Source organism: Carex rostrata, chromosome 17, assembly GCF_964058835.1.
Source record: "Carex rostrata chromosome 17, lpCarRost1.2, whole genome shotgun sequence".
In the NCBI taxonomy this organism is placed as follows: Eukaryota; Viridiplantae; Streptophyta; class Magnoliopsida; order Poales; family Cyperaceae; genus Carex; species Carex rostrata.
In genome coordinates this window covers 5,441,281-5,467,715 of record NC_135934.1, presented here as the reverse complement: position 1 = coordinate 5,467,715, position 26,435 = coordinate 5,441,281, and the positions used below count along the sequence as shown (strand labels likewise).

Below are 26,435 nucleotides of genomic sequence, written 5' to 3'. Positions count from 1 at the left end.
AAACGGAGCCGATAATATCCAATCCATAATAAATTTGTATTCGAAAATTGAGGTACGGATATTGTATCTGAAGCATTTCTTGAGTTATAGGCTACGATTATATTGGCTCTGTTTAAAATTAAATAGCTGAGATCTGTTAACTTGAAAAATATTTTTTTAAAGTTATTTTGAAAAAACCGATCCTAATAGTTGGTCATTAGAATCGGTTATTTGAAATAACCGATCCTGATAGTACTATTAGAATCGGTTTTTTAAAATAACTGATCCTAATTCAAACTTTTATGATCGGTTATTTAACCGATTCAGATTAGTTTCGCATTAGCATCGCCCAGATCAGAATTAGTTAAATTCCGATCCTAATGTGTGTAAATAACCGATCCTAATTCTAATTTTTTCACTAGTAGTTAGCTATCGTTATGATAAGTACGTAGTTCTGCAATCATGCCTTTTGCCACACAAAAAAAATTCCAATATCGTTTAATACAAAACTAGACTGTAGGTATGTAACAATGCTATTATTAGAAAACAAATCTAAACCGTAAAGTTTAAGTAATAAAAAAAATAACTTGATCCATGCCGTGGGTGGTCTTGTAACCAATGCTATAACTATAATACTTTTATAGTTCCTAATACTCGTTATAAAATAATTAAAAATTATTATTGATTTTACATTCATAATATTTTTCTCTTGTCTAATAAAAATGATAAAACAAATAAATATATACAATATGGAATGTATATGACCAAAAAAAAAGCTCAGACTGAACCCCTTGTTACACTAAGTGTGATTTGTCCTCGCCACATAGAATCTGGACTTATATCTGCACTCCCAACTTTCCTTTTTGTTTAACTATCACAAGAAAATTTGTTGCGCACATGCTCATTATTTAAACCCAAGAACAAAAAGATGTAATGTTTTCTGATATTATGAAACAAAGCAATAATTGAGATGGGGAATCTATGTACTGACTACCCTACATTTGGCTAATAGATTGCACTATGTTAATAGTGGTTAAACTGACAGTTTTTGTCTTGTCCAGAAGAAAAAGGAAATAAAGTACAAGTAATTATTTCAACTATTTAGGATCTTTCTGGTATTTAATTAATTGTTGTAACAATTTTTTCTATTGTCACATCATTCGTCTAAATTTAAAAATAATTTTCATACGCCGTGTATAAAATTTAGTGGGCTTTGAAAATAGACAAGTGGTTAAGCCATTGAAATACTTTGTATACTATTGTTACATTTTTTTTATGATATTTGATTATCTAAAATAATTTTCAATTAGCATCAAATTTTAAACCAATAATTTCTGTTGGCTTTGATAGAATTAAAAGTTTGACATGAGTTGCCAAATATTATTTTAATAAGTAGTATTGTCAATATTATTAAAATAAGTTGGTAGACAATAAGACAATACATCATTTTCATATATTAAAAATGGAGTAAGACTACGGTGCTGGGTTGCATAGAGGGCCTCTATGCAACGGCTTAATATTCGAGTTTTCAAAATTCTAACTGTCGATCCGAACCGTTCAACGTGATCTCCATATGAATATGTACTTGCAAACTAAATTTTATATTTTTTAGAATTATTTTACTATTTTTTTAGATAGGTAGAAAATCAAATATCTGAATGGTGCAGAATTTATTAGATCAAGTGATTTTCTACCTATCTAAAAAAATAGTAAAAAAAATTATAAAAAATGTAAAATTTGGTTTGCAAGTATATATTCATATGGAGATCATGTTGAACGGTTCAGATCGACTATTAGAATTTTGAAAACTCGAATATTGAGCCGTTGCATAGAGGCCCTCTATGCAACTCATAGCACCGTAGCCTTACTCTTAAATATGACAGATATTTAGATTAGTGGTGTCATCTATCTTGTGTGATCTCAAAGGTCCTTGTTTAATATATTTTTCTTTTTTTTCCTTCTTTTTATTATGATAGCTATAACTATAAGTGGTCTAATAAGATCACCAAGCTAGAAATAAGTTTTGTTTGCTTTTCATTTTGCGTACTTTTGTTTATCAAGATATTCATTTAATAAAATTTTGATAACAAGATTTCAAATTAAAAATTAACATGCGTACCATTCTCTCGCCACTTGCCCGTTGAAAAAAAAATTATATTAATTTGTAAATATTATTAATTTTTTTTTTCTTCTAAACATCACATTTGGTGACCTAAGCAAGAAAAAGGATGTTAATTTTCTTTTATAAATTATTTTCTAATGATATTTAACTTTTAATTTTTACAAGAATTAATATTGTTTCTCTTTTGTAAATAAAATTATAGAACATTTATTTATTCGGCCCTTCAATCTCATTGTTCTGACTTGGTCGTTGCTACTACATGTTAGCTAATATTATGGATAAACAAAATGTTAATTCGGTAATTTATTAGCTAACTGAATACCCCTTGACTAAATTGAAGAAAAACAATATTTCTAAATTTGTATATTGCGAACAGATTTGATTGATCTCTGTGAGCTGCACCCTCTGGTCACTATACATGTCTTGTACTAATTAAATGATTCGAGCCGAACTAGTTGTTTGTGCTGTGAGTATCACATGGTTCAAAGATTTTTGTCAATTAGTGTTGAAAGCTTTGTATAGACAAGTCCGAAAAAAAGTATCTATCTTCTTTTAGCAACAATTTTCAGCCTCTATTTAAATTTTTTAGGTATAACACTAACTTCAAGAATAACTCTATAATCTTTACTACAATACATGATATAAAATATGTTTACAAAATTATACTGCTATATATAAAAAAATGTAACAATATACTTAATTTATAAAATAATTATTAATTATATGCAATCGTAAATATTTGCCCATTCTGACTCCTCCCGTGTCTAGATCACGAGAATTCACTAACCGTGATCTCCAATTAAATGCTGCTGCTTACCTTTATTTGCCACCATTCCATATCAGATTCTTTGTAGATATCAAATTTCTTATGCAAAGGCTGAGCCAAAAACTGTCATATTAAATTGCGACATATTTTTTATTTACGGTTAATCTTAAGATATACGCATATTATTACAATTTATTAAAAAAATATATATAGTAACACTTCTTACTTACTTGTCTGAGTTGTCTCCTCTCCTGTGTACCAGCATTTTTATTCGGTAATTAAGCACAATAATTAGAATTAGAAAATCTAGTAAGGTTTTTAATTAATTTATTTATACCGGATAACAAATGTTCTGGCCCTTTGATTCTACCATTGTGATAAATGCCACAAGAAAAGTTATTGGAAATCAAAACCTAAATCTTAAAATATCCTCATCGGTACTGTTGATATTGTCTTTTAACCAATGACATAGTCATATAACATTGTTATACCTTTCTTCTCAGAAAGAAAATATAACATTGTTATAGTTCCCAATAGTCGTTCTAAAAGAAAAACATTCGTAATATTTTTTACTTGACCAATAAAAAATGAGAAAAAAAATAAATATATGCAATATGGAATATATTTGACAAAAAAAAAAAAAAACTCAGATGTGTCTGTGCTTCTGTGGTAGTCTCTACTCTCTAGCCCGTATACCTTGTTACACTAAGTGTGGTTCATCATTGCCACATGGAATCTGGACTTATATCTGCCCTCCAAGTTTCCTTGTTGTTCAACGATCACAATAAAATTTGTAGCACACATGCTCATTATTTATAACCCAAGAACAAAAAGATGCAATGTTTTTTCATTTGAGGAAATCAAAGCAATAATTGATGCATTTGGCTACCCTACATTTGGCTTCTATATTGTACTATGTTATGACTAAACTGACCGTTTTTGTCTTGTCGAACGTATTGATTAATCAATTTCAACTATATCGATCATGAGCTTTCATATATATATAAAAAAACAATGTTTTGATTTATATTTTTCAATACCCTGACTTATAATTAGAGTACGGCTAACGCGCTTCCTCTAGCATATGGGCCGAAATGCTTCCGGTGGAAAGTTGAAATTTCAAAATCCAAAAAGTCGATCTGAACCGTTCATCTTCTTCTCCATATTAATATCTGCTTGGAGACCAAATTTTACATTTTTCTGAAAATTTTTACTATTTATTAAGCCATTTTGAAAATCGCTGATCCAACGGTGGCTTACCAAACAGTAAAAATCAGAAGCTACCGTTGGATCAACGATTTTCAAAATGGCTTAATAAATAGTAAAAAATTTCAGAAAAAATGTAAAATTTGGTCTCCAAGCAGATATTAATATGGAGAAGAAGATGAACGGTTCAGATCGACTTTTTGGATTTTGAAATTTCAACTTTCCACCGGAAGCATTTCAGCCCATATGCTAGAGGAAGCGCGTTAGCCATACTCTATATATATATATATATATATTAAAAACCGGTACAACTCAAAATGTTTTAGATGTTAATTTTAAGAATTGAATCTGTATTTTATTAACAAAAAAAAAAAAAAATGGAATGTGTGCCTCTCCGTACTAAGACTGGCTTGTGATACTACACTAAGTTCGTAATTTTATAATCTTTTGTAATTTGAGTAAGCTGTAACAAATTTTGCTATTGTCACATTACTTCTCCAAATTAAAATTAATATAATATTAGACGTATATATTGTATGATTTACATACGAGTAGAAAACCTTATCAAATTACGATGATTAACTTTAAAATCTATTATATTGGTTTTCAATGATAAATTTAAATAATTGAAGTCCATCTACTTTACGAGTGATGCATTTAAGTAGAAATTTATATATTTAAAATTAATTTAATATAAATTCAAGTGGTAAAAAAAGATTATAATTTAATTTTAATTCATTCAATTTTTATTAATTTTTTATCACTTGAATTTAACTAAATTAATTCAAAAATTTATAAATTTTACACGTAAACACATTATTTATGAAGTAGACCGGTTTCAACAATTTAAATTTATCATTTAAAGACAATCTAATATGTTTGGAGTTAAGCAAAACACCATAGTTTTCCTCTTTACATACGCCATATATAAATTTTTAGTGCACTTTGAAAATAGATATATCTTTAATCCATTGAACGATTTTGTATACTAACTACTAACGGTATATTTTTATTGATATTTGAGTTTTTACATAATAATTTAAATTTGTATCAAATTTTAAACCTAATAATTCTTTTTGGCTTTGATAAAATTAAGTTTGACATGAGTTGCCAATATTAATTTTAGAGTGATGCTTCTATGGACATAAGGACCTATTTGTAAAATGAACATATTTTTATTTTCAAAGTTCAAACAGTCGATCCGAACCGTTTATCTTGTTCTCCATATTAATATGTGCTTGAAGATCAAATTTTACATTTTTCTGAATTTTTTTACTATTTATTAAGATGGGTACAAAATTCAATGGTATGAATTTAATATTTTTTGTACCCGTCTTAATAAATAGTAAAAAAATTAGAAAAATGTAAAATTTGGTCTCCAAGCACATATTAATATGGAGAACAAGATGAACGGTTCGGATCAACTGTTTGAACTTTGAAAATAAAAATATGTTTATTTTACAAATAGGTCCTTATGTCCATAGAAGTCTTTGCCTTAATTTTAATAAGTAGTTGCCAGTACTATTAAAATAAGCTGGTAGCCAATACACATAGAGTGATGCTTCTATGGACATAAGGACCTATTTGTAAAATGAACATATTTTTATTTTCAAAGTTCAAACAGTCGATCCGAACCGTTCATCTTGTTCTCCATATTAATATGTGCTTGGAGACCAAATTTTACATTTTTCTGAATTTTTTTACTATTTATTAAGATGGGTACAAAAAATATCAAATTCAGACCATTGAATTTTGTACCCATCTAATAAATAGTAAAAAAATTCAGAAAAATGTAAAATTTGGTCTCCAAGCACATATTAATACGGAGAACAAGATGAACGATTCAGTTCGACTGTTTGAACTTTGAAAATAAAAATATGTCCTTATGTCCATAGAAGTCTTTGCCACATATATATATGAACCCAGATCACACAAGAGGGTTGCTACCACTAGTCTAAATATCTTTGGCATATGTGTCCAGCAATCATATTTAATACCTGAAAAGGATGTATCAATGTAGAGTTATGATGGCTATAAGTGGCCTAATAAGACCACCAATTTCTAGATATAAGTTTTGTTTGCTTTTCATTTTCCACACTTTAGTTTTATCGTGGTTATGATAAATATTGATAACAATTTCAACTTAAAAATGAACATGTGCACCATTTTCTTTTCTTCTCTTTTGTTACCGATTTGATAAAGAGAGAGGAGGGTTTTAATGAGTATCTGATCGAAATCTATCTGATGTCTAATTTAAACTGTTTGTTTCTGTAAAAATTCACATAGAATGTTTAGATTTACTTGATTTATAAACAGTGGCAGAGTCACAAATACCAGGGATAGGCGACTGCCTATCTCTGAATTTTGCAAAATATTACAGAACCCGTACTACTTTCATTTGAATTTGGATTTTGTCTAACCCTGAATTTGAATTTTGTCCACTCCTAATTTTTTCAACTCTCAATGAAATCAATCCAATTATAACATATTTGTCGGAGTTAATTTCTCATCAATATGTTTCAAAAATAGAACAAAAGGAAGAGAAAGAGTTTGACAGTGGTAACTCAATGTACCTGTTATTTCTTTGTTTCAAAGGAAAGTGTCAATTTTTTTGTCAATCTTCACCGAATCTGACAAATATTCTTTCCACTACCTTGTGTACGTACGTTCGCCCTACACTTTTTTACAAAGAAATAGTTCGAATTTTAATATAAAGTATTAATTATTTTTCTTCGATTCAACTGTTTAAAAATGAGTTGAACTTAATTTAAAAAAAATGGGGCTTATGGACTAAGATTCAAAATAAAATTTGTTACTTCAATAATTTATATTATTCTCCGATTTTTTAATTTTTTAATTTTAACGTTTTATCTTAACATAATTTTCCTAAAAAAGTCAGTTTCCAATATAATTCGTCCCATTTCTACTGGTCGTTCTTATTTTGATTTCACGATCAATTAACCAATTCCGATTTCGATGAAAATTAATAAAAGTAGATCTTTAATCAGACATCAAAGGAATTACGGTGCAATGCCCAGTTGAACACACGGTATCAGTACGCGCGCGTCATCCAAATCTTAGTTTCCAGAATGTTATCAACTTTATCATGTTGTTCTGAAAAGATAATGAGCTCAATACATTCCATTAAAAAAAAGGGAAGCAATTGGAAGAAGAGTGCGTTGGTCAGATGGTCACTCGTAAGTAGTAGATATTTCTGGTGTCAAAATGGGAGCCCCATAAAAATACCCTCACCTTAAAGTGGGGCCTATACCTTAGCAAAAACCCCTGATATATTAATTTTATAATCACTTCATCTCAACTCAAACTCAGATTCATCAATCTCCAAATGGACCAACTACAGACTGATCTTCTTCCCCTTTCTTCCCAAACCCCGACCCCCACTAATCACTCCCCACTCAATTCAATCAATCCCCCACCTCCTACTTCATCAAACCCTAAATTTGGTACCACTGTTTCTACCAATTCACATCATACTTACCCACGTGCACCAACTCATCTCCGTTTTGCTACAATTTTGACACTGTTTTTCCTTTCTGTTTGGGCCAACTATGAAGCCTCAAAAGGTTTTGATCTCACCATCCTCAACTCTCCCGCTCACACACTCGCTGCTCGTCGCTTCGATTTGCTACTTGTCTCCAATGGCAGAGCGGCGGATATGGCGCTCAAATCGAGCCGTTTCATCGAGAATATACTTTACCCTCATGAAGAATCATTCTCTCGGAAACCAGTTAGTCATGTAACCATCCGTCTTGCCGATCACAACATAACAAATGATGTTCTTGTGAGCTGTTGCGATGACCGTGAACCAGTATTTAGCGGGGAGTATCTCATTGAAATCAGCCCAAGTGTTATCTTGCGAAAGGATGCGAAGACAACGGCTGTTGCATCGGCATTGCACCGAGGAATGGCTTACGTGTGGTTATGGGATGGTCATGGCTCAGTACCACAACCAATAATAGATGCCATGGTTGAATTCCTTTGGGTACAATATAAACTTCCCTCCAAGCATTATGAAAGCAGCCATCTAACTTCTATTCTCACCGGTTTAATAAAGCGGTGCGAAGAGAGAAGCAATGGTTTTGTCGCACGCCTAAACAATGCCGTGCGAGAGAAATGGGATGAGCATACGGTGATTGATGCATTCCGGTCTCCTTCTGAAATAATGTGTTTATCTCACATTATATCAGCATCTGAAGATGGGTTTTTAGCAGATGATAGTGGATTAAATTTGGAGCTTAATCAGGCAATGCAACATAGATTTGAGATTTGAAATGAATGGCTGAGATTGTTGTGCATGTATGGCATGTGGAGGCCTGGCAATGCTGTTGAGTGTTGACCTAGCTAACTAGTAATAGCTAGGTGATAAATAAACTCAGAAGAATTTTTAGGGTTAGGAGGAATTTTCCATGTTTTAATTGTGTGACAATAACGTAATGAATTATTAATGTAGCAAGTATATATATATTTTCCAAGTGTATGCATCATGAGGTCAGCATGTGATGGTGTAAGGCGCGCAGTACATTTGTCTCCATACTCTTGGTTGTTTATATAATGAGATAATTAAGAGATATCAGATATGTACGCCATAGAAAACATATTTCCATGGTTTTCCCGATTATCATGGTATTTTTTTCCATATAAGTGTCAGTCAATATGTGGTGTGAAGGCGTTTGTCTTTACACTGTGGCCGGGTTGCTTTTCCTGTGCTGTCTAGCTCCGATACTTTTCTGTACAACTGTCAGGTATTTAAGTACTTTTGTTTCTATACCGTTATTGGTATTTTTCTGACGAATACTTCTGTAGCTACGTACATTCACTACCTTTGAGCTTTTACAGGGAAAAATATGTTATTTGTTTTGAGAAATGTTTTTGGTCCACTGAACTTTGTCTATTATCTGTCCACAGTCCTTATCCATTCTCGTTTAACTGATTTTAATAGATTCGGTCCCCACATTTCAACGAAAATTCAAAATCTTATCAGATTCCGCGTATTTAAATATTCTTTCCCGATCGTCTCTTTCCTTTTTAAATCTCATTTTCAAAAACTTCCTTTCCGATCAGATTATCTTCCAGCTGAGGCGATTTTCTTCTTCTTTTAAATTTCTCTTTTCTATTTCGTCGCGATTTCTAACTCCGATGAGAACACTAGCGACTGAAGCGCACCAAGTGGTCGTAGTTTGTAACATCAATCAGATTCGGTCTTTGGACTCAAAAGATGAGTCGCCTTTGGTGTATTATTGATCTACGTAGATATGCATATTATTGGCGTATTATTGGAATATTATTGATCAATCAGATGCCTCTTGTTACTTTGATTCTCTCTCTCTTCGATCTATATTGATCTACGTAGAGAGGAAGAGAGATGGTGATTGAACAACGATATCTAGATTTATTTCTCTGGTTTGATCTATGGATACTTTTGAATGATCTCCTCGCTTCGATTTTCTATTCAAATTTCGGCGACGGCAGCGACGGCCACGATGACAGTGACAACTTTTGACGTCATCTCTCCACGCGAGGCATCGTGCTCAACTCTACCATGTGAGTAATATCGGATCTCGGATTATTTCAATTTTACAATTTTAACAATCAGGTTTAAAGGTTATGTAGAGTATTTTATCGGATATAGTTCACAATTTTACATGATATATGTATCATTTTACAGTATTTATTATTATTGATGTTTAAAGGTTTACAATATATATATAATTCACAATTTTACAGGATATAATTTACAGTTTTACATGATATGTAGAGTGTTTTACAAGATATAGTTCCCATTTTTATAACCTTATTTATTTATTTTAATTTTTTTGTAGGATGGTATTTCGAAGAACGCTAGTTTTTTTTGATGATATTTTGGATGTTGAATGATATAATTTGGTTTGCTATTTTGTGGTGAATATTATGGTTTGTGTTGAACAGATGTTGTGTGTGGTGAATATTGTTGTTTTGTGGAACATATGATGTATGTGTGTTTAGATTCATAAATTTTAAAGTATACATGGAATTGATTTATAGTTTAGATTTAGAAATTTTACAGTATTAATTGTTTGTAGGTTGTATGTTTTATGTTTGTAGTTTAAGTTGAAATTTTGTATTTTTTACAGTTTATTTTATCCTTTTCATATGCTTATTTTAAATTATTGAAATTTTATAGTTTTTACGTTTTATTTTCACAGTTTATATTCACAATTTTACAGTATTGAAAATTTATGTTTTTTAATTTGTATTTTAATCATTTTCATCTGCTAATTTTACATTGTTTTAAATTTATAGTTTTTACTTTTTTATTTTCACAGTTTAAGTTTACAATTTTATAGTATTGCAAATTGATATTTTTTAAATTTTATTTAATCTGTTAATTTTACACTTTTATAATTTTATAGTTTTATCTTTTGATTTCACAGCTTAATTTGATAATTTTATAGTATTGAAAATTAATATTTTTTAACATTTTATTTTATCGTTTTCATCTATGAATTTTGCATGTCCGTAATTTTATAGTTTGTACATATTATTTTTATAGATAAAGTTGTCAATTTTACAATATTCAATGTTTTGATTATTTTATTGTGTGTTCATTAAATCGAGAAAAAAAAATAAAAAAAATAATCGGGAAATTTAATTTTGCCTTTTTATCACTTTTTTGTCAAAATTACTCCTAATAACTAACATTAACTGCCAAGAACTTCCTATATAACTGTAATTTTTAAAAGTACAATTTGAAAGTACAACTTTTTTGTCCTGTTGTGCAAGTTGCAATGTGTTTTTAACTATCATAGGACCACTTCAAATAATTGCTGGATGTTTTGTTTTTAACTAATACATTTCATGTGATATATTGTATAATTATACAGCATGTAGAAATAGTTTTACAGTATTCGCGCAAGTCAAAGCTGTGGACAAAAGTGTGTGAACAATTAGACGTTTCCATTATTTTTTGTCGTTATACCAGTCTTTATATATACGTACCTTGGAAATTGATATGTGTTGTTTTGGTAATCTCTAGTCCTTTTGAGCTATATAGGCAAAAAAATATTATTAGTTTTGTCTTTATATCTGGAAATTGATATTGTGTGGATTTGGTAATCACTAGTGTCATTGTTAAAGACCCCAGTAGAATATAATGTTGCTTTGCTTAGTGGGGCCCATTATTAATTGTTGGTGGTCTGATATTGAAAAGCCCAATTTGGAACGTGTTCTACGTTCATTCAAGGCATTTCATGGCGACAACATTTTATCTTGAAATTCATTTTAAAAAAATAGTTCATTCAAGGGAAGTGTTCTACGGACGTTCATTCATTCAAGGAATTGAAACAAACATCATGGGATCATAATCATCGATCGAGATTTAAACAATTAAATTTTGGAAATTAAATAAAATACGTAATGGGATGATATATGTATTATGAATTATTATATCTATTTTCAAAGTTGTAATAGTCTATCTAAACTATTCAATACGATTTTCATATGAAAATGTACTTGCTGACAAAAAAATTGCATTTTAGAATTTATTTACTTTTTTTTTAAATAGTTAGAAAATCATGGTTTGAAAATTATGGACCATTTAAAATAGCAATTTTCTATCTATCTAAAAAATAATAAAATAATTCTAAAAATATAAAATTTGGTCTACAAGTACAGTTTGATACGAAAATTATGTTTAATGATTTGAAAAAATATGAATAGCCTAATAGACATTATCATAGCCTAATAAAAATATGATCAAACTTTAAAAATTTATAAAATATGTTGATATGTAATAGCCTAATAGCACATTACCATAGCATCACTCTATAAACATTATAAAAAATATATATAAAGGACAAAATTTAAAAATTATGAAAATGAGCCACTCCTATCAACACACATTGATCTGCCCTGATATCTGTACACCCACAAATATTACATTTGAACGAGATCTTTCCAAGTCTGAGGATCCAACATAATTTATCAGATAACTTTTTTTTTATATTTTGTATATAACTATGTAGCACGGAGACATGCAAGATACGTTCAGACACGCGTGTCACGCGATCAACGGGAAGAGAGACGAGTCAATAGCATGACATGGCTTGACAAATTATTGAAACGCTCGACTCGTGGTCGTGCATGGGACATCGCGGAAGAATTCGTACTTCACACAAAGTCTGAACGCCTAAATATCCAACATTCCACGTGGCTCTATATAGGAAAAACAAAATAAACAGAAAATATTTGGGAAAAAAGTGAAAAATTTGAAAAATCGGAAAAGGGCCATGCCAGCGAGGAATCCAAGTACATCTCCTGCGTTGCAACGAGCTGCTAATGAGCTAGTTAGGTCTTACTCATAATCAGCTTGTTTATAAATCAAGTTGAGCGAGTGAGTTTGAATTTTAGATTTCGAGTTGAAATTGTTGTTCAAGATTGACTCGTGGCTTGTCCGAGCGAGCCGAGCTAGTTAGTTACTAGCTTGACAGATTTATAAATTTGTATATTTTCTTTCTTATTATATCTTAAATTTTCATGACACATCTTATCAATTATGGTTAAAACAAAATAATATTTACATGACTAATTAATGAATAATACTCTTAATTCAATTGTAATTAAACTAATCAACTACTATATATTAAATAGCTCGTTAACGATCAAGCCAGGCCAAACTCAAACTCATTAATTTTGGCTCGAGTTTATAGCAAGCGAGCTAATTTTAACTCGATCCACTAACGAATGAGCTGTTACCGATCGATTTATGGGCGAATACCAAACGGGCCACGAGCCACGAGCTTTTTTGCCAGTCCTACATTCCCAACATGAGTATGAATTCACATCCTCTCCAATACCTGATAATGGAATCTTTTATAATTACTAGATCTAAACCGTTCTTTTTAACTTGGCACAAATCTCAAAGCCCAAAAATATTGCTTCCTATTACAGCCCGAATATCAAACCGGTTGAAATTTAATCTCAAATCGTAAAATGAGAGTGATTCTCTGCAATACCGGAGAGGATACGGATTGCATGAGTACCGGGGAACGGGGACAATGTGTCGTTTGTGAAAAATTTAAGGTTCAAGTGACAGAAATTTAAAGTGCATGGTGTTTATAGTGTTTTATTTTTACGACTAAATACATTTTTTTATATATTTATGAATACAATGTACGTTCATATTATTTTTGACTAAAAACTATTTTATTTAAATAAAACAATGTGATCGTGTCCGAGATTTTCTTTTAAATGATGCGTTATCTACTTGTCTGTATCGTAAAAAATATAACTATTTTGAAAGATGCATGGCCTAAAAATAATAGAAAAATATTAATATTTGTATGCCAAATAGGATCATTTTTCAAAAATTATGAGAAATAGTAGAGAAAAATACTAAAAATAGTAAAAAAAATGATATTTTACAAGTTTTTGATATAACTAATTAATTTATTGAGTTATTTAGTTCCACGGTTCAAATATAAAATTAAATTTGACCTTAAAGTATTTCAACCAAAGTGTTTATAAAAATATATTTTCATATATGATATATATCTCGTCTTTTCTGCTCTCTTTGTGGTATTTCTCTTTGAGAGCGAAACGATGAATCACAACACAAATCGAATGGTTCTGTTCAAACATCGAATTGAATTTGATATTAAATTCATCATTTCGCTCTCAAAGAGAAATGCCACAAAGAGAGAGCGGAAAAGACGAGATATTCTATTGGTTGTTAGTAAATTAAGTGTCTACATACGAAACCTTCCATTAGAGTGGATTAAGTTTTGATAGTTAATTTCTATGTAAATTTAATTAGCATTCATGCATTAAATATTAAACTGACATATCATAACTTTATGCGACAAATGCATCTCACAATTACTATTAATTTGACTATAATAACTTATCAGATATTGGAACTGAGAAACCTTCCATTAGAGTGGATTAAGTTTTGATAGTTAATTTCTATGTAAATTTAATTAGCATTCATGCATTAAATATTAAACTGACATATCATAACTTTATGTGACAAATGCATCTCACAATTACTATTAATTTGACTATAATAACTTATCAGATATTGGAACTGAGAAACCTTGTGTGTAACACTATAAGAAATATTATAAAAAAAATATATATATATAATGGTATAATTATAAATTTTTGTATTTAAAACTACATAAAGAAATTTCTATAAATAAAACATACATATATAAATATATATATATATATATATAAGTTTTTATAATTTTATATATATATATAATTGAGTGAATATATATATATGTTAATAATCAAATTGGAAGGTCTAAGAGGTATTAAAAATGAATAGAAGGTTTTATGTGCAAGATAAACACCTTTTGTAATAATAGAAACTTAGAGGGGCTAATATGCAAAATACCCAAAACCTTGTCATAACCTCCCTCATGGTACCATTCGGTACCATTGTGTACCGTGAGAAACAGAAAAGAAAGAGAGGGGAGCGGGTGAGACGCAAGGGAAAGGAAGAGAGAAAGGGAGAGAAGGAAAATCGCGTGATCGATCGAGCCGTCCGTAGATTCGAGATCAGAACGAAGCCCTCTACGCAATAAAGCAATTAATTTGGTATAAATCTCTAGTTCTCAAATTCTATTTGGAACCCTAGATTTCGAGTTAAATTGCAATTCTTTCGTTTAAAGTTCGTATTTGAGTTTTGATTCGAGATTTCATGTAATTAACCTCATTCCTTGAACAATTGAGTTGAATTTATGAATTTGGGTTTAAGGTTTTTGAAACTAGGGTTTATATTTTGGAAATATTATAAGGGTTGAAAGTATAAAAGTTATGCAAATATTTAAGTTCTTTCGATTGAAACCCGAATTGCTATTTAAAACTAATTACCGAATATGTGTCGAACCTTCGAACTTTGAGTTATGAAATTAGAATTTGATATTAACTTGAATGGTTGTATGGTGTCGAAAACTTGAATGAACCAAGTAGATATACACTTTAAACTGCACCAAAGCATAGCAACCATAAGTCGTAACCGAGCATCGATCGAAACAAGTTCTAACTAAACAATTGAATTCTGCATGTGAATTGCGGGCCGCAATAGAAAGCCTTGCGGGCCGCAACATGATCTGGTACTTAACCAATTCTTTAGCTGTGATGGCTGCGGGCCGCAACAACACCATTACGGGCCGCAATTACTGTGCAGATTTGTAATAATTGAGTATTTTTAAACCTAATCGAAGGGGTATCGAATCGTAATTATATAATGTCAATTATATAGCAATTATAAGCTAATTAAACCCTAATGGTATATATTCTAAATAGAATCGATAAGGCAACAGCGTACGGAACCTCGAGGAGTTTAAGACGTAAGGTTTACTTAAGAACAGCGTACTCAGGTGCGGGATTTCTGGACTTGTCTGATGTTTTATTTTCAGAATTAAATTGTAATTCTATTGACATGTTGAATATTCTTGTTGATTGCATTATATGAATTGTGCATTTGCATTTCATGCCCTAATATTATCGAACTCGAATTTTGGTAAGTTGATTGACTTGCATATTGGTATTGAATACATTTGTGTCGATCTATTATGATCTGATTGTAGATGAAAAGTCACTGGAATTGGAAATGAGATGAAATGGTATGTTATGGATCACCAAAGTGTGACCAATTTGCAAAACCTGGTGCACGGGTTTTGGGAGGATTCTAAAGCTTTAGTCTCTGAGGCTCGTGTAAGTCCCCAGACCGGTTGGGGCAGGAGCAGTATGAAACTAGTTGTGAATGGTAGTAATATGAGTGACTAGTGTGAGATGTCGTATGCATAATTTGATAAGATATGCGTTTGAATGTTCGGTTGAGATTATGATTCTTAATGAATTTTCTGAATATGATCTGTAACTAAAAATTTAGGAAATGGTTAAGCCAAGCACTACCGATGGGTGTCATATACTGTTCAGTAGGGTGGCCTTCGGTAGGTGTCTGGAACCCTACCGTTGTCGACGGGTTTGCGGTACAGCTGGGTGGTACATCGGTAAGTGCTACCAGACTTATTGAAATAATTAAGCCCAATTGTTGTTGATTTGAAATTCGATTTAATACTCTTGTGTTGTAATTCATTCGATTATCTGCTGTCGGGTATGCATTCATGTTTATATAATGTTATACATGTACAATGCGTTGTTGATAATTTCTTTTTGAAAATAAAGTTTGATTGCAAGTCCAGGGGTTCGTATGTGGCAAATTATCGCACTGAGATTTTATTCTCACACCCGTTGGGTTATCCTTTTCAGGTTCTGATGTAGCAGGGAGCGGTGAGGCACGACAGTCTTAGGCCTCGGTATTTGTCCTTCTACCAGAGTTTCTATGATACCTGTTAGATTTTGGTTTTTGTGGTTGTGATATGTTATCTACGTATATGTGCATATACGTAGTTTTTGTACGATGTGATGTATATTGGTGTCTTTTGAACTGAATCAGGAGTTATGTTTATATTTGTTTTCTCATAATTGTGTTGAATTGTTTAATTGCTTGTTGAATGGGGTTATATATTTGGGATTTATGGGAATTGAGTAAATAAATCGTAATTGCCTTGTAGGCATACGGGAAACTGTATGTTTACGGCAGGGACCCTGTCGCATTTTTGTACAGGTTGGCTACGGGGTGTGACAGGTCTCCCTCTGGTGGTATCAGAGCATGGTTAAGCCTCAACCTGAACCAGTCTAATAGGATACGTGAGAGTAACACGTAATAAGGGAATCGTAACGAATAACGAGGTATTTCGTATAATAATTTGAAATATACATTATTATAATGTTATTTTTGGTATAGTACAGAATAATGGAGACACGTAGAGGCCGAGGACGACCTCGAGTGAACCCAGATGTACGTATCGAGCCGGCTGCTGAAAGGGTTGAAGAACCGAATAGGAACCAAGAACTGGATGATCGCTTGATAGCGGCATATGAAAGGGGTCGTCAAGCAGTAGAAAGGCGTAATATAGTACCGGAAGCACCGGTAGCTCAAGGAGGTGGACCTGAGGATTTCCGCAAGTTGTATGATTCATTCATGCGACTAAATCCACCGCAGTTCGATGGCACCGGTGGGTACTCAGAAGCAGAGGAGTGGTTAGAGAAAATGAATGCAAAGCTCGTATTGTGTCGGGCACCGGAAGAGGATATGGTGGAGTTAGTAGAGCAACAGTTAGATGGAGATGCACGCTTCTGGTGGAATGGGGCCCGACGGAATTATGTCGGGGAAGCTGTCAAGATCCCGTGGGAATGGTTCGAAGAACAGTTTACTCGAAGATTTCTAAGCAATATTCACCGAGAAGCTTTGCGAAGAAAATTTCTAGAGTTGAAGCAAAATAGGCGACCGGTAGCAGAGTACAACAACGAGTTCTTAGCATTATCCAGGTATGCTACCGATGTACAAAATGATCGAGTAAGGTATCACAGACAATATCTGGATGGACTGGAAGGGAACATCTCAATGATAGTTGATACTCCAATGGCTACAGAATTGCAATCGATAATGGATCACGCTGAACAAGTAGAAATGCATGCGAAAAGAAGGAATGAACAGTTTGCAGAGCGAAATGTGAAACAACGGGCTGATCAGAGTCGGCCGGTTGTAAAGTCAAGGGGAGACTCGTCAACAGCTAGACCCTCTCAAAGGCAAGTTTTTACACCTAGACCATCTTATGCACCAGCAGCTACCTCAGGATTTCGACCGGGATTTCAGCCTGGTTCTATGTGGTGCCGTTCTTGTAACCAGGCGCATAATGAAATTGAATGCAGACGCCGTACTGGTGTATGTTACTTATGCGGTAGTGCAGCTCATTGGGCAAATGAATGCCCGAATGCTATGGGAAGATTTCAGAGAGATAGTGGTGCAGGAGGATCAGTTAGTATGGGACGTGGCGGACCGTCATTCCGTGGACGAGGCGGTTCTCAAGTAAGCGGGGGCAATACTAGCCGAGCGGGCAGCGCCAACAGTACTGCTAGGACGGGTGGACGAGTAGCGGTACATGCTCTAGATGTAGCAGGAGAGGTGCCAAGTACTTCAGATGTGGTTCCGGAGGGTGAAGAAGAAACTGGATACCAGACAGATATGATGACAGGTATAATTTCTATATCGGATCATGATACCTACTGCTTAATTGATACAGGGTGCAGTCATTCTATCGTATCAAGAGCGTTAGTGGAGAGTTGTAAATGGCCCGTCGAGACGAATAGTCAAGTGTTAAATGTTCAGACTCCTTTCAGTTCCACCGACCAAACCATTATGATCTGCCGAAACCGAAAAGTTAGAATAGACGGAAGAGATTTTGAAGTGGACCTGTTAGTAATGGAAATTGCCGGGTATGATGTGTTATTGGGGATGGATTGGTTAACTCGGCACGAAGCAACAATTGATTGTATGCATCGTCGGATTTATTTCTCAACCGCAAGAGGTATGTCATGTATACTTAATTGTAGAAAAATGGGAGGGTTGATACCTTTTATTTCGGCCGTAGAAATGAGGCGGCTGATAGAGTCCGGATGTACTGCTTACTTAGCAGCCGTGGTTTATACTATTACAGAAGTTCCGAAAATTAACACTATTTCAATAGTATCTGAATTTGTAGATGTATTTCCCGATGAGATAGCAGGGCTACCACCCGAACGGGAAATAGAATTTGGCATTGAGTTGATACCAGGAACAACACCGATTTCGAAAACCCCGTACCGAATGGCTCCAGCTGAATTAAAGGAACTTAAAGCACAATTAGAAGACATGTTGGAACACGGGTTTATCAGACCCAGTACATCGCCATGGGGTGCTCCGGTATTGTTTGTGAAAAAGAAGGACGGGACGCTGAGGTTATGCATTGACTACCGGGAGCTGAATAAGGTAACCGTGAAAAATAAATATCCGTTACCTCGTATTGACGATTTATTTGATCAGCTACAGGGTTCTTCTATTTACTCAAAGATTGATTTACGGACCGGGTACCATCAGTTGAGGATCCGGCCGAGTGATGTCGACAAGACCGCATTCCGTACAAGGTACGGGCATTATGAATACCTGGTCATGCCGTTCGGGCTAACGAATGCTCCAGCAGCATTCATGGATTTGATGCATCGGGTATTTCACGACTTGTTAGATTCAACAGTGGTGGTTTTCATAGATGACATACTCGTTTATTCGAAGTCGAGGGAAGAACACGAAGTACATCTGCGCATAGTGTTACAAAGGCTACGAGAACATCAGTTGTTTGCGAAATTCTCGAAATGCGAGTTCTGGTTGGAAAAAGTGGCATTTCTCGGGCATGTGATCTCGGGAGAAGGGTTAGCAGTGGACTCAAATAAAATTAAAGCTGTGACAGAATGGAAGAAGCCAGAGACAGTTACGGAGATTCGAAGCTTCTTGGGGTTAGCAGGATATTACAGAAGATTTGTACCCCGATTTTCGCAATTAGCTGCTCCACTTACAAGATTGTTACATAAAGGTATAAAATTTGATTGGGGTACTAAACAAGATCAAAGTTTCCAAGAGTTAAAGAATCGACTAGTATCCGCACCAGTGCTTACTATGCCGATAGCTGACAAGGAGTATACTGTGTTCACTGATGCATCCCGATCAGGACTCGGGTGCGTATTGATGCAGGATGATCACGTGATTGCCTACGCATCTCGGCAGTTACGACCGCATGAGCAGAACTATCCGACACATGACTTGGAACTAGCAGCGGTAATATTTGCATTAAAAATTTGGCGGCATTACTTATATGGAGTAAAATGCCGTATATTCACCGATCATCAAAGTCTGAAGTATGTTTTTACACAAAGAGAATTAAATCTGAGACAAAGGAGATGGCTAGAACTTATGAAAGATTATGACCTCGATATCCAATACCACGCGGGAAAGGCAAATGTGGTAGCAGACGCACTGAGTAGAAAGAGTCAGGTAAACCTGGCATCTATCATTACAACCGAAACTCATTTATTAGAAGAAATGAGAAGAATGAATTTATATGTTGGGGCTTCTCGAGAATTTGCGTTGGAGATAGCTGGCAAACATATCGGAGGTAGATCTGAAGCAAGTACATCGGCAGTTGTGTCGGTGATTATGGCAGCAGTTGAAATTCGATCAGAGTTACTAGAGCGAATCCGAACAGAGCAAAACAATGACCCAAAGTACCAACACTTTCGACAACTCTATGAATCAAATCCAGATTCACCGTTCCAAGTTCAAGCAGACGGAATTTTGAGACTTCATAACCGCATATGTGTTCCGAATAATGCTGAGTTGAAGGATCTGATTTTAGCGGAAGCACATGAGTCGGGGTATGCTATTCACCCCGGAGAAGTGAAGATGTACCAAGACTTAAAGAATTATTTCTGGTGGCCGAAGATGAAACGAAATGTGCAGAGCTATATTGAGAAGTGTCAGACGTGTCAGCAAGTCAAAGCCGACCGAAGGACAAAGGCGGGATTATTGAGACCATTGGAGATACCGATGAAGAAGTTTGAATCAATCACGATGGATTTCGTGACCGGACTACCAAGGACCGTAGGAAGGTATGATGCTATATGGGTTATCGTAGACCGATTGACGAAAATAGCCCATTTTATTCCACTTCGGATTGAGATTTCCGGTAGAGAGTTAGCAGACTTGTTTCTGAGATATCAATTCAAGTATCACGGTTGTTCAAGAACTATCATTTCAGATCGCGATCCACGGTTTACTTCACATTTTTGGGAAAGCTTCCAAGAAGCAATGGGTACTAGATTGAGGTTTAGCACAGCGCACCATCCGCAAACCGACGGACAATCTGAACGGACTATACAAACACTGGAGGATATGCTCAGAGCTTGTGCGTTAGAGTTTCGAGGTTCGTGGATTGATCATTTATACTTGGTTGAATTTGCATACAACAATAGCTATCACTCGAGTATCGGCATGTCGCCGCAAGAAGCGCTAACGGGACAACAGTGTCGTACTCCGCTCTGGTGGGGACCAGCGGGTACATATGTACCTACAGGACCTCAAATGTTAGAAGAAGTGGCGGCCAAAACAAAAGTTGTGTTAAATCGGCTCAAATCAGCTCAGGATAGACAGAAAAAGTATGCGGATATACATAGAAGACTGTTGGAATTTCCGGATGGAGATCACGTGTGGTTACGGGTCTCACCTGTCCGAGGTGTGCATAGATTCGGAGTTTCGGGGAAGTTAAGTCCCCGGTACATTGGGCCGTTCCAAATTACTCGAAGAGTTGGACCGGTAGCGTATGAATTGGCATTACCACCAGCGCTGGATAGAGTACATCCAGTGTTTCATGTATCGCAGTTACGCCGGTATGTGAAGGACCCGTCGCATTGCATAGATCACTCGAATCTACATGTGCAAGATGACTTAACTTATCAGGAGGAACCGATGCAAATCTTAGATCGAAAGGAACAAAGGTTGCGAACAAAAGTGATCAAACTGGTGTTAGTCAAATGGGGCCGTCATTCGAATAAAGAAGCGACATGGGAAAGCGAGGAAAGCATACGAGCGAGGTATCCGGAGTTATTCGACAATTCAGGTACGTAAGTTCAGCGGACTGAACTTTATTTTAAGGAGGGGAGAATTGTAACACTATAAGAAATATTATAAAAAAAATATATATATATAATGGTATAATTATAAATTTTTGTATTTAAAACTACATAAAGAAATTTCTATAAATAAAACATACATATATAAATATATATATATATATATATAAGTTTTTATAATTTTATATATATATATAATTGAGTGAATATATATATATGTTAATAATCAAATTGGAAGGTCTAAGAGGTATTAAAAATGAATAGAAGGTTTTATGTGCAAGATAAACACCTTTTGTAATAATAGAAACTTAGAGGGGCTAATATGCAAAATACCCAAAACCTTGTCATAACCTCCCTCATGGTACCATTCGGTACCATTGTGTACCGTGAGAAACAGAAAAGAAAGAGAGGGGAGCGGGTGAGACGCAAGGGAAAGGAAGAGAGAAAGGGAGAGAAGGAAAATCGCGTGATCGATCGAGCCGTCCGTAGATTCGAGATCAGAACGAAGCCCTCTACGCAATAAAGCAATTAATTTGGTATAAATCTCTAGTTCTCAAATTCTATTTGGAACCCTAGATTTCGAGTTAAATTGCAATTCTTTCGTTTAAAGTTCGTATTTGAGTTTTGATTCGAGATTTCATGTAATTAACCTCATTCCTTGAACAATTGAGTTGAATTTATGAATTTGGGTTTAAGGTTTTTGAAACTAGGGTTTATATTTTGGAAATATTATAAGGGTTGAAAGTATAAAAGTTATGCAAATATTTAAGTTCTTTCGATTGAAACCCGAATTGCTATTTAAAACTAATTACCGAATATGTGTCGAACCTTCGAACTTTGAGTTATGAAATTAGAATTTGATATTAACTTGAATGGTTGTATGGTGTCGAAAACTTGAATGAACCAAGTAGATATACACTTTAAACTGCACCAAAGCATAGCAACCATAAGTCGTAACCGAGCATCGATCGAAACAAGTTCTAACTAAACAATTGAATTCTGCATGTGAATTGCGGGCCGCAATAGAAAGCCTTGCGGGCCGCAACATGATCTGGTACTTAACCAATTCTTTAGCTGTGATGGCTGCGGGCCGCAACAACACCATTACGGGCCGCAATTACTGTGCAGATTTGTAATAATTGAGTATTTTTAAACCTAATCGAAGGGGTATCGAATCGTAATTATATAATGTCAATTATATAGCAATTATAAGCTAATTAAACCCTAATGGTATATATTCTAAATAGAATCGATAAGGCAACAGCGTACGGAACCTCGAGGAGTTTAAGACGTAAGGTTTACTTAAGAACAGCGTACTCAGGTGCGGGATTTCTGGACTTGTCTGATGTTTTATTTTCAGAATTAAATTGTAATTCTATTGACATGTTGAATATTCTTGTTGATTGCATTATATGAATTGTGCATTTGCATTTCATGCCCTAATATTATCGAACTCGAATTTTGGTAAGCTGATTGACTTGCATATTGGTATTGAATACATTTGTGTCGATCTATTATGATCTGATTGTAGATGAAAAGTCACTGGAATTGGAAATGAGATGAAATGGTATGTTATGGATCACCAAAGTGTGACCAATTTGCAAAACCTGGTGCACGGGTTTTGGGAGAATTCTAAAGCTTTAGTCTCTGAGGCTCGTGTAAGTCCCCAGACCGGTTGGGGCAGGAGCAGTATGAAACTAGTTGTGAATGGTAGTAATATGAGTGACTAGTGTGAGATGTCGTATGCATAATTTGATAAGATATGCGTTTGAATGTTCGGTTGAGATTATGATTCTTAATGAATTTTCTGAATATGATCTGTAACTAAAAATTTAGGAAATGGTTAAGCCAAGCACTACCGATGGGTGTCATATACTGTTCAGTAGGGTGGCCTTCGGTAGGTGTCTGGAACCCTACCGTTGTCGACGGGTTTGCGGTACAGCTGGGTGGTACATCGGTAAGTGCTACCAGACTTATTGAAATAATTAAGCCCAATTGTTGTTGATTTGAAATTCGATTTAATACTCTTGTGTTGTAATTCATTCGATTATCTGCTGTCGGGTATGCATTCATGTTTATATAATGTTATACATGTACAATGCGTTGTTGATAATTTCTTTTTGAAAATAAAGTTTGATTGCAAGTCCAGGGGTTCGTATGTGGCAAATTATCGCACTGAGATTTTATTCTCACACCCGTTGGGTTATCCTTTTCAGGTTCTGATGTAGCAGGGAGCGGTGAGGCACGACAGTCTTAGGCCTCGGTATTTGTCCTTCTACCAGAGTTTCTATGATACCTGTTAGATTTTGGTTTTTGTGGTTGTGATATGTTATCTACGTATATGTGCATATACGTAGTTTTTGTACGATGTGATGTATATTGGTGTCTTTTGAACTGAATCAGGAGTTATGTTTATATTTGTTTTCTCATAATTGTGTTGAATTGTTTAATTGCTTGTTGAATGGGGTTATATATTTGGGATTTATGGGAATTGAGTAAATGAATCGTAATTGCCTTGTAGGCATACGGGAAACTGTATGTTTACGGCAGGGACCCTGTCGCATTTTTGTACAGGTTGGCTACGGGGTGTGACATTGTGGATTAAGTTTTGATAGTTAATTTCTATGTAAATTTAATTAGCATTCATGCATTAAATATTAAACTGACATATCAGAACTTTATGTGACAAATGCATCTCACAATTACTATTAATTTGACTATAATAACTTATCAGATATTGGAACTGATTTTTTGTTGAAACAAAGAAAGAGATTTATAACTTTTCTATTTTGAGGCTCGAGTTCGAAGGAAATTATAGTAAAATATATGACTAAATGCGTGGCCAAGAAATTTTCAATCCAAACTTCCAAGGAGATCTCATAATCACCAAATGAGGCACATAACTAGTGTTATTATATTTTGTACAACCAATTAATTTTCTTAATATGAAGCCATCATATCTATCTTTTTATATTATAGAATGTAGATGTTTTGAACTGCTAACAGCTGTGATTTAATTCTAAACGGTTAAAATATAAAAAAAATCAATATATGTATTAGCATTTATTGTATTTTAGTCTGTATTTAGTTCCCTAAAAACTCGCTACACTGATTTTCTTCTTGCAATTTTTTCATATGAATGTTGCCATAAAGGCAATTAATTGATAACATTTTTTTTTGTTATTGATTACAACTAAATAATAAAGTAATTAACATGTTTGCTCATCATCTTTCTATTTAATGGAGAGGTAAATATAAAATAGTTAATTTCATTGTGAAATAAAGAGAAATTCTAAAATGACAAATATTGTTAAGATGAAAATATTTGGCCTACTTTGCTATTTTTGTATTTTATGTTTAAATTTTGAAGCCATTGCTAATTAATAGGGACAGATCTAAAGGTTAGTCAGGGGATGCTCAACCACTAGTATGATTTTAAAAGTTTAATTATGTATTATATAAAATTTAAGAGGATAGTTCAAATGCCTCCATTTTTTGTGCCTCCACTATGCCTCCATTTTTAAAATATTAATAACTCAAAATTTAAAACTTAAAAGTTAAAAAAAAACCATTGGATAACAAATTATGACATTTCAATTTTGTTTTTTATATGAATAAATAAGTTCAAAAATCAACGTCTAGAAATGATCCACATTAGTAAGTTTTTAACAAGCTCTTGATGACAACCCAAATAAAATTGAAATGCCATAATTTTTTTAAACGTGCATAGATAAAATGATGTAAATCATATCCAACGGTTTTATTTTGACTTTTAAGTTTTAAACTTTGAATTATTAAAGTTTTAAAAAATAGAGGCATGGTGGAGGCACAAAAAATGGAGGCATTAAATATCAAATGTTTACCCGTAATCTAGTGATTATAGTTCTATTAATTTTATAGATGTGGAGACTTTAAGTTCAAATTCCACCTACTACATATTTTGTATTTTAAATTTTAGAATTTTTAGTTCCGCCCAAGATAATTAACACATCTTTTGAAGTCTTTTAAGAGAAATTAAGAGTATATATAATAGAAAAATATCAAAACAACAAAATCTATATAAAAAAGGTATATAATCATCAATGGCGAAGTCAAATTCACTTCGGAATAAATATTTGTCAACCTCTGAATTTTGAACAATATGTTTTGATATAGAAATGTACAGAGTAGTCCTTCAAAAAAAGAAATGTACAGAGTAATTATTGTATTTGTTGTGCATTATTTGTTCTATTTTTCATCCCTAAGAGTTACATTTTTGAAGAGTTGCGCGTAGCTTAGTAAATCTTATTCTGAACGAGCAAAATACCAACATGTAATTAAAATTAACTTTACATTGTAATTTTTTGACACACCTCTGACATATTTACTTATTTCGTTTTAATAATTTTTTTGCGTAAAGGTTACACTACAGCAGAACCTACTTTCAGCGACCGTAATCCCGGTCGCTGAAAGTTATGACGCCGGTCGCTGAAACTAATTCCGGTCTTAGAAAGACAAAACCGGTCGCTGAAAACCTCGTCGCAGATACTCAACCGATGACGTCACCGGTCGCTGAATGACGTCATCCGGTCGCTGAAACTTTTTCATCGACCAAAGGTTTTTGCTGACGTCATGTAACATTATCAGAGACCACAAATAACGGTCGCTGATAGTCTATTTGGTCGCTGATGAGCGAGTTATCAGAGACCAATGTAGTTGGTCCCTGAAGCTCTATCCCGGTCGCTGATACTTGTTTATCAGGTTTTTAGGTTTTTTGTTATTATTTACATTTGCACCATTTAATAATTGGTA

At 33.7% G+C, this 26,435-nt stretch overlaps 1 protein-coding gene across 1 annotated transcript; it reads left to right on the top strand.

Annotated features, from left to right (window-relative positions):
* The first annotated feature begins 7,344 nt into the window (after positions 1-7,344).
* On the top strand, positions 7,345-8,578 carry LOC144568388 (uncharacterized). The gene has a single exon (XM_078318730.1). The coding sequence runs from the start codon at positions 7,420-7,422 to the stop codon at positions 8,362-8,364; it is 945 nt and encodes a 314-aa protein (XP_078174856.1). The 5' UTR covers positions 7,345-7,419; the 3' UTR covers positions 8,365-8,578.
* The last annotated feature ends 17,857 nt before the right edge of the window (positions 8,579-26,435 follow it).

What these genes read in the sequence shown, in the direction of transcription:
- LOC144568388 (XM_078318730.1), top strand. Translation starts at nt 7,420, where the DNA reads ATGGACCAACTACAGACTGATCTTCTTCCCCTTTCTTCCCAAACCCCG.